Below are 15,647 nucleotides of genomic sequence, written 5' to 3' on the forward strand. Positions count from 1 at the left end.
ACTTTAGTTTTAGGAGTGCCTGTGTACCGATGTGCAAAACTGAAAAATCACAAACAATATTATTGGGGACCAGCTACACAATATTTCTTATATTTTAGTTCCCTTGAGTAACTTAATGAAAGTCTCCACATTTCTCAAAGAAGAGGTACATTTAAAGACTTATATTACCTCCAGCATTTGCACTGCTGTAAATCCAGACAAAACATAGTAAAAAGAGGGTAGAATTGCGTGTGTGTGTGTGGGGGGGGGGAATAAATTATTGTCGAACCGATGAAATTGGGTAGACCTAAACCTTGGCTTAAACTAAAGGAGACGTAAAAAAGGTTTGAAAAGGGGGAAAACATAGAAAGGAGAGATTTTGAGGGGCAGTTTAAACTAAATATTTGTATCATCTTCTTCGATCTCGTGTTTAGCAGAAATCCATAAAGCATTATTCACAGTTTCAAGGGGAAAAGGGAGAATGGGAAAGACAAACAATTAAACCTTGTATCTGTGGCTTAATACAGCGAGTATTTCTTTTTATCCCATGACAAAAGTAGGTGAGCCCCTCATCTAACTGGGGCAAATTCTGCTGCCTGGCAAAGACAGATACCAAGGAAGGAAATAGCTGGAGTCCCCCCCCCCCAAATATGGAATTATAAATAGCGAAATGTAAATAGCCAGAATCTTCCCCCCCCAAAAAAAAAAAAGTTCAGTGGGGAGGGGGATCTGACAAGCGCAGCAAGAAATGGAACAAAGACAATACTGTAAAGTGAAGGGTGCCAGGGGCGCTCGGAAGGAGACCCGAAGACGAGTGGCAAGAATAAAGTCTAAAGGGGAACACAAATGAGGAGTGGGAAAGTTACCCCCGAGCCGCTGCAGCAGCGTTGCAAGGCTACAGCGACTGAAATATGATAATCAGAACAGCTGCTCTGCGCTCCCTTCCACCAATCGGCGCGGGACAGGCTTGACGTCCCCGCGCGTTACGTCAGGCCAATGGAGATCTAGCCGAGTTGGAGCAGAGAAGTTTGAGTAAGAGATAAGGAAGAGACTAGTGCCCGATCAGCGCTGAGTCCGGCTCCGCAGCGCCTCTTCCAGTCCCAGCACACGGGCAAAACTGGACTGCCCGGCAGCGCGAGAGAGGGCAGTGCCGCCCGGCCAGCAGCGCCTCTGCAGCCCGGCTGCTGCCCAGAGCTCACGCTCTGCTTTTCTTTTTAGCAACCGCTTTAAAACCTACTTTGGGGTCTTAAAACGAAAGCGCACACCACCATTCCACTGTGGACAATACCCCCTCTTACAGATATGGGAGACATGGGAGACCCACCAAAAAGTAAGGAGGATTTTTTTTTTTTTACCGTTGTTGGAATCAATGTGCTGTCTATTGTAACCGTGTCAGGCAGGGAGCTGCTATGAGGTGCTCATCTGAACTTCACAGGAATGGTAGAGAAGGTGCCTTTGTTGCCATGCCTGCATGCTTGCTGTGTTTTAACCTCTTATCCTTCTATTTCCATAGCCTTGGGTCCTGGGTGCCTTTAAAGTTTGGGGCGCAGGCAGGATTTTAATGGTACCTCTGCCCTGGAGATGTAGCTATCTTCGCGTTAGACTCCAGTGGGTCTGCCTGGATAGACAGCACTTAGCCCATTTAGGCGAATTAGCATTAGGCGTGCGAAGGAGAGCAAGTGACAACTGTAATGCTGTCTAAGCTTGCTCACAATATCGAGCCCTGTGTTATACAGAGAGGGGTTTAAACATCCACGCGTTCAGTTCCCAACCCTTCCAGCCAAACCCTTTTTAATATATATATAAAACGATTTCCCCTGGAGCGAAGAAAAACGCAAAACTAGGGAGTTTGGGTTGTGTGCGAGGCATGCAAAATTAGAAGCTTCACACCCGAAGGCTGTTCACATCTGCATTTTAACATACGTTCCCCGCCTCCTTTCTAAATGAGGCAAGGTTTTGATGGCACACTTCAATTACCATCCAAAAGTGCAATGCTCTTTTTTAAAAAATCTAAACCTCCCAGAGTATGCCCTATAAGGGATCGACACTAAAAGTGTGTTTATCTCTGTAGGAGAGTAAACGGTTAGTCAATCATGTATTTATTTTCATTTCAGAAAAACGTCTGATTTCCCTATGTGTTGGTTGCGGCAATCAAATTCACGATCAGTATATTCTGAGGGTTTCTCCGGATTTGGAATGGCATGCGGCGTGTTTGAAGTGTGCCGAGTGTAATCAGTATTTGGACGAGACCTGTACGTGCTTTGTTAGGGATGGCAAAACCTACTGTAAAAGAGATTATATCAGGTACGCCATTTACGCTGTTTATTTGGTTAGATTTTACTGTATATAGAGGCAGACAGAGGGAGAGGGCTTTGTTTTGTTTTTTGGTTAAAAAAAAAAAAGCTAGTTCTCCAAAGGTACAGGGGGAAAAGTTCTAGTCAAGTTTATTCCATAAATTAAAATGAAAAATATAAAACACTCAAAGTCAGGAATAGCTAGAGTTTGTAAGGACTTCTGGTAAAGCACAATTTCCTGCAATGTGTGCTGTGGTCCTAACAAAGCAGGATAGCATCTAAATATATATTTAAATAGTATAGCTATTCAGGCACAGAGTTGATCGCTTTTAAACACATACCTGCATCTCTGTGTGTTTATTGTACGAGTTACAGGAAGGCAAAATCATATACAGAATGACGACACTTCAAACATGTATGCAGTAAAAAAAAAATGAACGGACAAATAAACCAATTTACAGCAGGGCCTATTTAAAAAAAAAGAAGGTGAAGTTTACAATTCAGTTCTGAAGGAAGATCCTTTTATTGTAAGGTTAAAAGATAGACTACAATGTTTCTTTGCTAAAATAACTGGCAAGTAATCTTTTTAAATATTAACCCGTTGGTGATATCTGACTACCTTTTCTTTCTTATCTTATCTGTGCTGATGAATTAGACAGAGCAGATCAAATTGCCCATCATCTGTTCGCGAACAATTGGGTATATTTAGATAATGGAACTGCTTCCTTCCTCACATTAAAATCTGGTAACTGATAAAATGTGAGAGTTGCCAATCCTAACACTATAGCGAAACCAAAGCAGAACTTTAGGGGTGTTTATTATTTGCGCTCTTGGGTCATGTTTATCTATTGCTAGCCTTTGGTGTCATCTGCTAGGTTTGTGTATAGCAGAACTTTGTATATTACCTATGCTGTATGGCCAAAACATTGTTACAGAAAGTTTCAGGAATAAATATCACCCATTTAAGATAACTTTGTAGATTCATTTTAATTCTGAATTAGAATAAACCACTTGAGTTCCTCCAATGCACATATCATAAATAGTTGGTTCCGTAAAGCCACGTTGTGAAATTATCCTCAAAGTTTTGCAATGTTGAGAACAATCCACTCCGTTCTTAGCTTTACTTTTAAACGTATCTGTGAACAGTGTTTTTATTTTATTTATTTTTTAACATTCTTCTTTGACTCTTTCCCAGTTTCAAACGATAGAAAATGTTTGAGAGTGTAATCTGGTCTTTTCGTTCCTGTTTGAATTTCATTGAGTAGGGGAAATGAGCAAGTAATTGCAACTTTGAAAAGTTTCTGCAAAACAAATTTCATTTGTTCAAATTATTTAAAATAAAAATGTGTAAAATTTGTGCTAGGCGACCTTGAATTAGACTCTGAGCAAATATAAAGTTGTCAAGCATATGCGCAAAAAATAACTCCTGTACCTATTAAGCTATCATATTTGGAGATCGAGCAGTTCTTTCGTTATTTTTCATGATATCTTATAATTCAGAAGTTTTAGAACTGCGTAGAAATTGAATACATAGTGACACACACTCTGCTATACATGCACAGACAAATAAGGTGTAAATATGTGTGTGTGTCTCTAGACATACACACAACACAGAGATTGTGTGCATTATAGAGGGTATTTGGAAGAGTTTATGTATGTATACATATTGTAAACTATTTAGGAGTGTGTGAATACGTATATACGTATGTGTGCATATATTTTTAGAATTATACTAACTTGCCTTGTTAATCAAAGAGGTTAGCTAAATAATATTCAGTTTGAGCCGATACACCGAGGAGCTGTGGAATATGACTCAGAACTACAGCTAATAGAAAGATATCTCTGTCTATGTAGATAGATATTGCTACCGGGAATGTCCCCCCTCTTTCCGTATCAAAGAGGACTCAAGCTAAAACACAGTAGCTATTAAAGATGTATAAAACAAAGAGGCGAATTATTTGCTTTGTAAGGAAGTTTTCCTTTCGTTTGTGTTTGAAGGCTTAGCGTTCAGCTTAAGGTGGTGCTGGTGGAGAGAGTGGAAAGATTGAATTAGGAGAAAGGCTGGAACGCCGCAGCATTTAAAACGGCGTTTAATAAAAAAGTTACACGACAGAAAGAAGGCGGAAGGTAGAAAGAATCTTGAGACCTGTAGTGCCTAGAAAAGTTCCTCCTTCGGTGTCCTGAGAAGGGAAAAGTAAAACTCTAGCTACTGGAAACTCTAGTGTACAGGAGGCGGCAAAACTCCTGAAGGTTTCATTCAAAAAAAAGGGGAGGCTAATAGGTTTGTGTTTGTGCAATGAGTGTCACTCTCTGTCATCGGAGCCAGCCTTTATTTTACATATTATACACAAGCGGGTTGCTACAGCTCTGGAGCAGCGTGGGGGCAGCCAACGTGCCCTGAGCCCAGTGTGAGAGCGCCCGGTGGCTCCCCCCCCCCCCCCCCCCCCCCCTTTTGCGGGGGGGCCCGGGGTGGGGGGGGGGGGGGGGGGTGGAAAAAACCCCCCCCGGGTTTTTGGTTTTGGTTCCCCCCCCCCCCCCCGTGGTGTTTGCTGGGGTGGGGGGGGTGGGGGGTTCGTCTGAGCTCTGCTGCCTTTTACAGCGGCGAGATCTGGGCATTGGCGGTAACTGAATCCGTTTTATTCCTTTCCCCTTCTAGCTTCTGTGCTGTAAAGGCTTGTTTAACTAGCGGGCGGCGTGTGGCGAGTGGAGCAGGGCCGGGGGGCTGCACACGACTGGGGGTGAAACCTCTTTTCTCCTTCTTGTCTCTGGGCCGGGCCCTGCTCAGGTTATACGGCATCAAGTGCGCCAAGTGCAGCATCGGCTTCAGCAAGAACGACTTCGTGATGCGAGCCCGCTCCAAGGTGTATCACATCGAGTGTTTCCGCTGCGTGGCCTGCAGCCGCCAGCTCATCCCAGGGGACGAGTTCGCGCTGCGGGAGGACGGCCTCTTCTGCCGAGCCGACCACGACGTGGTGGAGAGGGCCAGCCTGGGAGCAGGGGACCCGCTAAGCCCCCTTCATCCTGCCAGACCGCTGCAGATGGCAGGTACTCCTCCAGTCCACAGAGAGAGAGAGAGAGCTGCTGCGACTGCAGGCCACAGCCACTCTGTGCATCTATCGGCTCTGCAGCGAGAGCGGCCAGGGCTTTGTTCCAGCCCTTCCTTCATTCCTCTGCCTCTGTGTGTGTGTACCGTACAGCCCTGTAGACATATATGTGTATGCATGCGTCTGGCGTGTTCTATGGAACACGTGTGTGCTGTGTAGAGCCAGGCACAGCTGTAGATTTCTCTCTATATGGATGAGCCTTCCTATAGAAATATAAATGCTAGAACCACACACATAATATCATTATCCATATATGCACATATAGATGACAATATAACGGCACATGTGACAATAGACCAGGTATACACACACCTGTCTATATCTGTGTACACACATGTATATATCCGAAGGCATATCGTTTTATATCTATCTCTAAAACATTATATGTGTGTATGTATTTATATAAACACACTAATACATTATAGGTGTATATAGATTTATATAAATCCGATATATAGATAGATAGATAGATATATCGGGTTTATATAAATCTATATCTATCTATCTATATATATAGATATATATATCGGGTTTATATAAATACTTGTATACACACACATATAAGCCAGTATTAAAACCTTTGAAATCTAGTGGTTCACTGGAAGTACATACCCAAGGTGGTGTATGTGCATTTGTCTAATGAGAGCCCTGGGAGAACCAGTGGACCCTTTGGGGCATAAATTTCCTCTTTTGAAAGTGGGTTGGTTAGATAGATAGATAGATAATCCAATGTGTATATAACACTTCAGTATTAAATCACAAATACCTTTCCACCCCCACCCCCCATCCTTCCACCCCCCAATAACCCACATTTGGAACAGGTTGTTTTGAAACATTGGTAGAAAAGGGGTCCGAAAAGGGATAGACTTAATAACAGGCGAGCACTTAGGCTGTAATTTAAAACTGTCAACAAGCTAATCTTCACTAATTGCCTTTTAAAGTGATTCTGCCTTCTTGAAACTTTTTATGTGATTTGATGAGAATTTCATCTTAAACTCCGCGTTGCAACTTTAGACTCGACCCAACATACAGGTTTACTTACACTTTTAGTTTTCGACCTGTGCATTAGATATTTATAGAAACTGAGCTTTAGGAAGGGGAACATCTTTCACAGACAAATAAACAACACAAGATTGGAATGGAGAACTGCTATTCAGGTAACTAACGCTAAGGGATATTTACAAACCCAGCCATGTTTCTACGGGCACAGATGCCTCTTCTGAACAGTTTTCAAGTGACCTATGTATATATAGCAGAGAAACATATAGCTAATCATTCCAGAATTTCGGACAGATTATGCATATCCCTTCAAGCATAGTTGTGCATGTCTTATAAGGAATATTGTGTCTGCAGTTACAAAATTACCAGTATTCGGTCTTCATCGAATGTCTTTGCTGTTTTGTTGTGCTCACGGAGAAATAGAAACTCGATGTTACAAGACAAAATTGAACACTCCTTGGCCAAGCTTTTAGTAATGTTTACCCTTTATTTTTGGTCAAGTGACATTTAGGGTATTCTAGTCAATTTAATTTCTGAAGAAAAAAAGAATCTATGCACTATCTGAAAAACGATGTATTTCTAACTTTCGATATGACAATGTCCATTTGGTTGCATTTCCCGACGGTTTCCATGAAAATAACCAACCGCCATGCTTTCCCTTCCCCTTTTATGATTTTTAAGTGACATAACTTCACCTTGAACCTCCACTTTGCCAGACAAGCCCCTTCTCTTGGGCTCTCCGAATGTGCCTTTCACATACAAGGTTTTCTACAATGGATACGTTTCCTTTGTTTTGGAGCAGTAGTGTAAAACTGTTGGTAGCCGGTGCATGTAACTGCTCAGGGTCTCAGGCCACGTTTTGATAGAGTCTACATACAACAGGCAGGCACACAAATTATGCAAAGTGCTCCCGTTTAAAACTTCTAAGCTAACTATCTACTTTTGTAGTTTCTCCATAAATAAATACTTCCCCCCTCCCACCCTTTGCCTATTATGAAGTAGAATATTCCTTGTCTGTCAAAGATAATACAGGATTGATCTTCAGTTTGTTTGTTTGTTGTCCCCCTACACCAATTATTTGTCTGTACAGTAAAAAATGCCAATTGTGGTGTGATTCCATCAGCTGGTAGGGAAGAGATAAGGACAAGAACTCAGCTGAATGTCTTAATGGCCTTTTCAGTAAGGATCTACCCCACAAAGCTCTGATTCTCTATAGATTCTCTGCCTCTTATTTATGGGGATCCTGTTCGTTCCTCCCCCCTTCCCTTGCAGCAGAACCTATCTCTGCCAGACAGCCCGCTCTTCGACCCCACGTCCACAAACAGCCCGAGAAGACCACCCGAGTCCGGACTGTGCTTAATGAGAAACAGCTTCACACCTTGAGGACCTGCTACGCTGCCAACCCCAGACCCGACGCGCTTATGAAGGAGCAACTGGTGGAAATGACTGGCCTCAGCCCGAGGGTCATCAGGGTCTGGTTTCAAAACAAGCGATGCAAGGACAAAAAAAGGAGCATCATGATGAAGCAGCTTCAGCAACAGCAGCCCAATGACAAAACTGTAAGTGGCTGCAGCCTGTGATCCTAATGGAACGTTCCTTCCTGAAGTGGAAATGATCCTTTGATCTTGAAATTGTACCGAGACCACCTCTGACCAGCCTTCTCTGGGGTTTGGTTTTGTCTGGGCAGATAAATGCCGCTGATCATGTGAGAGCTCCATTTTAAAAAAGTACAGATGTGCTATAAATTGGTTTGCCTTCAGATTACTGTAAATATTACTCACGTATTCTGTTGTCAATGCAATTAAAATAGACCATAGCGAGAGGATTACACCGCCTGCTGAAGCGGACACGCCTTTTGGTGGGGCTAAGGATTCAGTGTGCATTAGAGTAAATGTGAATTGACACCCGAAGAGTTTAGGAGATGTAATTAAGCCGAGCATTGTGTAATATTTATTTTGAAAATGCGATGGACTCCTTAACGGAAAAAGACGCATTTCCCCTCTTCAATGGGGGAGTCAAAAACACAAATTTGATGCATTTTCTATATTATAACGTGCATATTGGTATCGGTGAGCAACTGCACCCAATGTAGGAAAAGACAAATGCAAAGGAAAGATTTTGATTTGTCATCCTAGTCAGAGTATTTTCAACATTATATATAGTTATATACGTGTGCATATGCACACGTGATGCAAACAAGCTGTCTCGCGTTTAAATTGCAGGATTTAGCAAAACAAGTTGCCTTGCTCCATTTTGCAACCTTTCCCCCTCTCTCTCCCCGTTTGAGCCTTTCAAGAAGCGACAAGGTGGGTGAGGTAATATCTTTTATTGGACCAACTTCTGTTGGTGAAAGACACAAGCAGCTACTTATTCCCTCTATATTCAGTATATTGACTGACCTGAATTCATAAGGCTGCCTAGTTAAGTGGGATTTAAGGAGATTCATTTTACCGTGTTAGAATGCAATAAAACACAACGTTATCAGCACACTGTTCTTCAAGGCTCCGAGTCGTTTTGCACATAACAGCCGTAGCATTTAGAATACACAAAGGTTTTCTAAAGCTACTCAGGCACCCGAGGTTGGTAGCGTAGAGGTTATACATCCAGTTAAGGTCACACAGAAAGCCAGCATGGATGCAAAATATAAACCCGGAGTTGTTAACCGTTTCTTGTTCCTTGCCATGCTCGCATCGCCAGGCAGTGGTATTTGGTGCAAGTAGTTAATAACCTTTTAGGCAACCGGGCATGAAGAAATACAAGGATTAAGGAGAAAGAAAGTAAGCTTCCAGTGTGATAAATGCAGAAATAGGCTGACCTATAGTAGACTAGGGTAGGACATTCACAGCAGATTAACTATGTAAATAAAGGCGACTGTATAGATAAGATAGAATAGCAGTTTATTGACTCAGCGCTTATATACAATAAAGTTAACAAAGCTCATTAACATCTTTTGGTCGGTTGTTTACAGAATATTCAAGGAATGACAGGAACTCCTATGGTGGCTGCTAGTCCTGAGAGACATGATGGGGGTTTACAGGCTAACCCAGTGGAAGTGCAGAGTTACCAGCCTCCCTGGAAAGTACTGAGTGACTTCGCATTGCAGAGTGACATAGATCAACCTGCTTTTCAGCAGCTAGTAAGTGTTAGTTCCCAGACTGAATATGCTAATGTATACACGGGGCAGAATATTGGGTATTCTCTAAACTTGGTGTATATGTGCTGCGAGATATGAACCCGAGACTATAAATGCATTCCTGATATTTGCATTATTGCAATATGTGTGTATGTAGAATAAAATGGATTTTATATGGCTCCATCCAAAGCCCACTTGAAGTCAGTAAAAAGGCTCCTATTGATTTCAATGGGCTTTGGATCAGGTCCATAAACAAGGTCTGAAATAGTAATTAAGATAATTATAGTCATAAAATTTTAAAGCAAATCTATGGAGGAGACTAGCATTAAAAACGATAAGAAATTCATCATTTTACTCTTTGTAAACTTACAACAGCAATTACTAACATTGGGTCCACATTTTTCATTTTGCCTAGGTAGTACAGAATTGAGTTCAACTATATGAATATAATGTCAGCCAGACCGATGAGATTCTTAAAACAGGGAGGGTGGGAAAGTGTAAATCTTTCTTTAAGTATGTACCACTAGGCAGATATTTATATCTACCCCATCTGAAATTATATCTTAGATTTTATAAAGGGAATTGTTATTACATAGTCACATGCAAAAGCCAAACAATATTAATGGACTGGCTTAACCAACAAGAAGACAGAAATTTAAGAATAAATTCTGTTCTTAACTCACTTCCTTATGCCTACGTCATTTGGCAGCTCATATGGGACCATATCATCTGCAATACTTAGGCTCAACAAGGTGAATTAAGGACAGAAGTTCAACCTTAACTCAATTTCCTGGCCTAAGTGTGTTTAAACCAGATCTTTAAAATAATAAGGTACGTTGTGTATGGTTTTTCAGTGATTCACAGTGATAACAAATAATAATTAAATATTACCATAGAGGTTTTTGATTGGTCAAGCAATTTTTCAAAATGATCCCTTGGAAAATAAAAATAAAGGTTTGAGGCACCAATGTATATTTCTAGACCTTTCCCTTTAGTGACCCACTCATTTTTATGATGTTTTTTCTCTTATTCTGATGCTGAAGAATGAATTTGTTCCATTTGGAATGCTATGTCCATTTGGAATGCCCTGTAATTTAGCAGCCTGTTCTGTGGATGCTATGATACAGATCATCTTGGTTCTAGAGCATCTTCTAGTCCCCCTGCTTAAACCAAACTGTCCGGTAGGCAGGGGGAAAAAGAAACAACAACAAAACAAAACAAAACACTGACCAGCTTTGTCTGCTTTACTTATTATGGGTTAATGGCACAGAAGATCTTTAAGCCCTGGGATAGACTGGCCTTTGTTGGGTACTAGGTCTAGCAACAGAATTCAATATTTTGGGATGTAACCAGGAGGCAAAATTTGCCCTATATTTTTTATGACAGCTTGACCAAAAATAGAGCACATAGATTGAAAAATAGATGCCTCAGGAGCATTTTGTAGCATGGACACAGTGTAGTGACTGTTCAAGTGGCTGGTGCAAATTTCTGCTATGTAGGCAGGGCCTTAATCACAGAATCTTCTAACCAAGAAGGAGCAAACTGAATTGTGGATGTATTAGAAATGCTAAACTCTCCATATTATGGACACTGTTAGACTAAGATCTGATCTCCAACTCACAGTGGCTTTGGTTACCCTTTTTACCCAATTCACTCTCATTTAATATGGACTCATGGAGTCCCCATCACCCTTGGGGAAGAAGATGGCTTGTTGAAAAGAAAACACATTATGCTCATAGAGCCTTGTGCCAGTTTTTATTGTATTATGCACCACAAAGGGGAGTGGGAAGTAGCCTTGTAGTTTCATGTCAGAAAACACAAGGTTATTAAATAATTGACTGCAACATACTGTTGGGAATTCCCAAACAATTAGAATACAAAGATCTCTGAAAGACCTGAGAAAACAGTCTAATTAATAACAGTTTTTTGTCATCGTTCCCCTCCCCCCCACCCATTTTGGTTTTAGAAATCTATTTTGCTCAGTGAATTGATTTAGGGACTGATTCAAAAGTCATGAAAGTCAATGGAAAAACTCCCATTGATTTCATTGGGATTTGAATGATGCCCTTTGTAGTGCATGTTGCTTATGTATTTGTATTTCTTTTTCTTCTCCTCCTGCCTTTAATTGATAACTATAACTACATTTGTAACCTCCCCTCCCCTTATTTTCTTTTGGGCAGGTTAATTTTTCAGAAGGAGGACCAGGTTCCAATTCCACCGGAAGTGAAGTAGCATCAATGTCCTCTCAGCTCCCAGATACACCTAACAGCATGGTAGCCAGTCCTATTGAGGCATGAGGAACAATTCATTCAGATTTTTTATTATTATTTCCCCCCTTGAAGAGAGCGGGAAAGTTATCACGTTGGGACTCTGAAACTTAAAAGTATTTAATAAACCTGTAATGAACCTAGCAAAGAACGCTCCAGAAATGCACGGAGTCTTGTTATAAATGACAAGGTGAAATGGTAGCAACACTGTGAAGACAATCATGGGATCTTACTAGAATAATAATAATTTAAAAGAGTAAATAAACACATGCTATCCAGTGATCACAGGAGCATCGAAAAGACGTTTTTAAAACGTAGAGGATTTGTATTCATGGATCTCAGAAAAAAAAGAAGCATCTTTTCATTTGACTGAACATAGAAAGAAACCGAGATAGAGAGACTGTCTGTACTCCATCCTAATCCGAATGGTGCTGTTTCTTATTGGTCATTGCCTTGCCAAAAAGGAGCTCCAATAGGTTTCACAACATCAGGAAAAGACAATCTAGCCCCGCATGGTTGAAAGATTCATTGCAGGAAGCAGGAGCTGCATTGGTTTGCAATGTTTTTTTTTTAGTTGACTCTTAAGGGGTTGTTTCCTGGGTCTCTTATAGCATGTACTGTAGCTGGGGTTTTGGTTTTGGTTTTGCTGAGATCCATCCTCTATCGAGAAGTCTGAACCGACTTTAAAAATAGGTTTTTGAATTCCTATTTAAAAACCGACTTATAAAGCATTGCAACAAGGTATACCTCTACTTTGCCACAAAGCGTCTCGGGATTGTGTTTGAATCGTGTCCATCCAAGAACTTTTCCCCCCAAAGATGTGTATAGTTATGGGTTAAAACGACTGTTTCTCTCTCTCTCTCTCTCTGGAAATAAAGAGGAAAAAAGAATTTTTTTTTGGTTTGCTCTTGCATTGCAAAAATTATAAAGTAATTTATTATTTATTATCGGAAGACTTGCCACTTTTCATGTCATTTGACTCTATTTTTTGTTTTTGTTTGCTGAAGTAAAAGAAAAAAGAAAAAAAAAGAAGAAAAAGGTTGTACCGTGGTCTTTGAATTATATGTCTAATTCTATGTGATTTTGTCTTTTTTCTTAAATATTATGTGAAATAAAAGCGCCATATGTAGAATTATTATATCTTCAGGACTATTTCACTAAATAAGCGTTTGGAATATAGAAAAATAAAACTGCTAAAAGTTCCCTCTTTTATATATTTACAAGTTCGCAGCTAAATACCTGAAATAAAATATTGCATGCAAAGTCGGTTGTTATTGAAAATAGGGAGTGTGATATTTTATTGCAAGTATTAACGATCAGCTTGTAAATTTCAATTTCGACAACTATCAGGGCTAGTTTGATGCCTTAGCGTTCAATTGATAACGTTACAAACTTTCCCTTCCCCCTCCTCTCCTACCCTTTAAAAGTGATATTACTAGGCATAACTAGACAATGTTGAGACACCTAAAGAACTGACATAGCCAATAGAGCTCAGCTTTTCTGAGCTGTATTATTAAAAAAAAAAAAATAAGAAAGTGCTGTATACCAAAGCCTCGTTGTTAAGATTGCTGAAGTGACCTGTATTTGAAGTATAAGCTCCTGATAAAAGGGACATATTTTGCTTAGTAAGTCAAGTATGACTATTATTTATCAGTGTCTGCTGTCAGAAAGATTGAAAAATGCTGCAGGAGGAATAGATTTGAGGGGATGTTGCTGTGAAATCTCACGATTGGTGTTTCTCTTTATTTTCTTTTGACTTCTTTTCCCCGCTCCCCCCTCCCTTTTCTTCCATTTTTTAATTTGGGGGAAGGGTGGAAGGTGGTGGTGAAAGCTAGAAAGGTGGGCGATTTCTTGGTGGGGGTGGGGGAGGGGAAGAAAACCACAGGAAAGGGTAGGGGTTTTTTGCTCCTTTTCAATTATTCCCTCGTGCTCACAGCCATTACAGGACAAAGGCTCACTTAAAAAAAATCCTTAACAACTGGGATACACAGAGATTTTGAGTCTGACAAAGACAAGTTGGGTTGCATGACAGTTTCTCCAAAGCGTCATGTTTTCTTAACATAATCTTATTCTCTCTTAGCCTCCCTCCTCCACCGCCCATCATCCCCACCCGCCCACCCCAAGCTAGGTAAACTATGACAAACCATTTCGACAGTGGGGGGGGGGAGTTAAAAGTCTAATATAAGGATAGAAACTGGATTCATTTTGTATGCTCAAGTGTAATACATTTTTGAATACTTGATAAATATTTAAATAAATATGAAATCTACCTTAAACCGTGTGAGGAGTAACACTTGTATTTTCATATAGGATCGTAGGGTTGGTAAAATTCTTGCGGGGGGGGGGGAGAAGGGAGAGGTGAGGATGTCATTATGCCATTTGGTTCAATGCAAGTTCTACTGTTGAAAAGAGGGAATTTAGTACTCAGTTCCAGGGAGAGCGTCGCTTGCCGAGCATAAGCTGCGGTTAAGGACAAGACTGGGCCTTTACATTTGGCTTTTCTTTCACTCTTTCTGCCAAACCGGGCTGCACTCTCTTAATGTGGACACAGGAAACAAAATAACTTCTCGTTGCAAATGCTGGGGGAATACCATTGCACTGGACTAGCTTGTTGAGTGATATGTTTAATTCGTGGCAAATGCTTCGGTTCACCCCTCCTTGAGCAAGGAAATCTCCCACTTACATCAAAATTGGGCCAGGGTGATAAGGGTTAGTCATAATATTGCAAAGAATTAGAACGTACTGGCCTAGGAGTTTATAGACAAGAAAAAAATGGCAAGTCTCTTATTGTTCCGGATTACAAGGCTTTGTTTTGATTTTCTCTTTTAACTGTTATTTATACAAGATTCATGTCTGAATTTGACATTTCTAAGTAGCCATGTGTCTCCCAGCTATGGGTACAATCGTCCATTCCAGTTTGCTCTGGAATATTAGAATACCCTGTTCTCCACTGCACAGCTTCTGGGAATTTGTGGCAATTTGACCCTTTGATGTGAAGTTAAAATGTGTAATTATTTTTCCTTATGAAAAACAATTCCGGATTTCTTTTCTACCTTTTGTGAACTACTTTAAATGAAGTCTTGTGGAGCTGAAATGAAATTTGCCAATTTGGGGATTTAAAAAAAATGCATTTAGGAGCTAGTACGTTGAGCTTTTGAATCCTTCATTACAGTTATCTCGATCTTTTATCCTAATTGCTAAAGAGATGCCAGTGTATACGTCTGCATCTGTGTGTGGTGTGTGTGTGTGTTGAATCCATAGTATGAAAGTATGTCACCTTTGCAGTTTGCAAATGTTTCACACAGAGCTTATTGGACTGCAGTGAAATAGACTGATCGGTGTCATTCTACTTGTGTTCGTTGTATTTTTTGTAAAAAAAAAAAAATCAGATTCGTGTTTATGTTCATAGTTCAGCACATTTTCTGAGCTCTTCAGCTTAGTTCTTGATTTTAAGTTTTACAGTTTTGCCTCAAGAAGAGGACTCCAATTTATATATATCCCGAGAGAGTGTGTCTAAAAATCTCTTCTAATCGTATGCCTTTAGATTGCTATTATGATTCCGGAGCCTTCCCCATTTCATTGCTCTGAGTTCTTCTTTCTGGATAATATGATTTATTCTCCTCAGCATTTCTAAAAAGTATAGAGCTCTTTTCCCGACACAAATCTTTCTCTTTATGTGTTTCATCCCAACTCTTCTGCCAGGATCAGAATAATCCTTCAAGTAGACTCAGTTTTACACTCTACCAGGCAGATCTGTGTTCCTAGTGCTCAGACCTTGGGGCAGGAGGGGTGTTAAAGAATGAATTAGTTATATTAAGAAGTGCTGTTTTTTTTTTTAATGAAGCTAATTTCAAACAAGTCTCGTGCTGTC

At 40.5% G+C, this 15,647-nt stretch overlaps 1 protein-coding gene across 2 annotated transcripts; it reads left to right on the forward strand.

Moving 5' to 3' along the window:
- The first annotated feature begins 1,004 nt into the window (after positions 1 to 1,004).
- On the forward strand, positions 1,005 to 13,291 carry ISL1 (ISL LIM homeobox 1). Of its 2 annotated transcripts, none has more exons than XM_034774882.1 (6): positions 1,005 to 1,309; positions 2,094 to 2,283; positions 5,059 to 5,318; positions 7,649 to 7,935; positions 9,345 to 9,512; positions 11,690 to 13,291. In XM_034774882.1, exons 1-6 carry the CDS (start codon positions 1,282 to 1,284, stop codon positions 11,804 to 11,806), a joined length of 1,050 nt encoding a protein of 349 aa, XP_034630773.1. In that variant the 5' UTR covers positions 1,005 to 1,281; the 3' UTR covers positions 11,807 to 13,291. The 2 variants fall into 2 exon arrangements, with proteins under 2 accessions (XP_034630773.1, XP_034630774.1); XM_034774883.1 differs by having other exon boundaries at positions 7,652 to 7,935.
- Positions 13,292 to 15,647: the final 2,356 nt, after the last annotated feature.

The sequence above is a fragment of the Trachemys scripta genome, chromosome 6 (assembly GCF_013100865.1).
Source record: "Trachemys scripta elegans isolate TJP31775 chromosome 6, CAS_Tse_1.0, whole genome shotgun sequence".
Taxonomy (NCBI): domain Eukaryota; kingdom Metazoa; phylum Chordata; order Testudines; family Emydidae; genus Trachemys; species Trachemys scripta.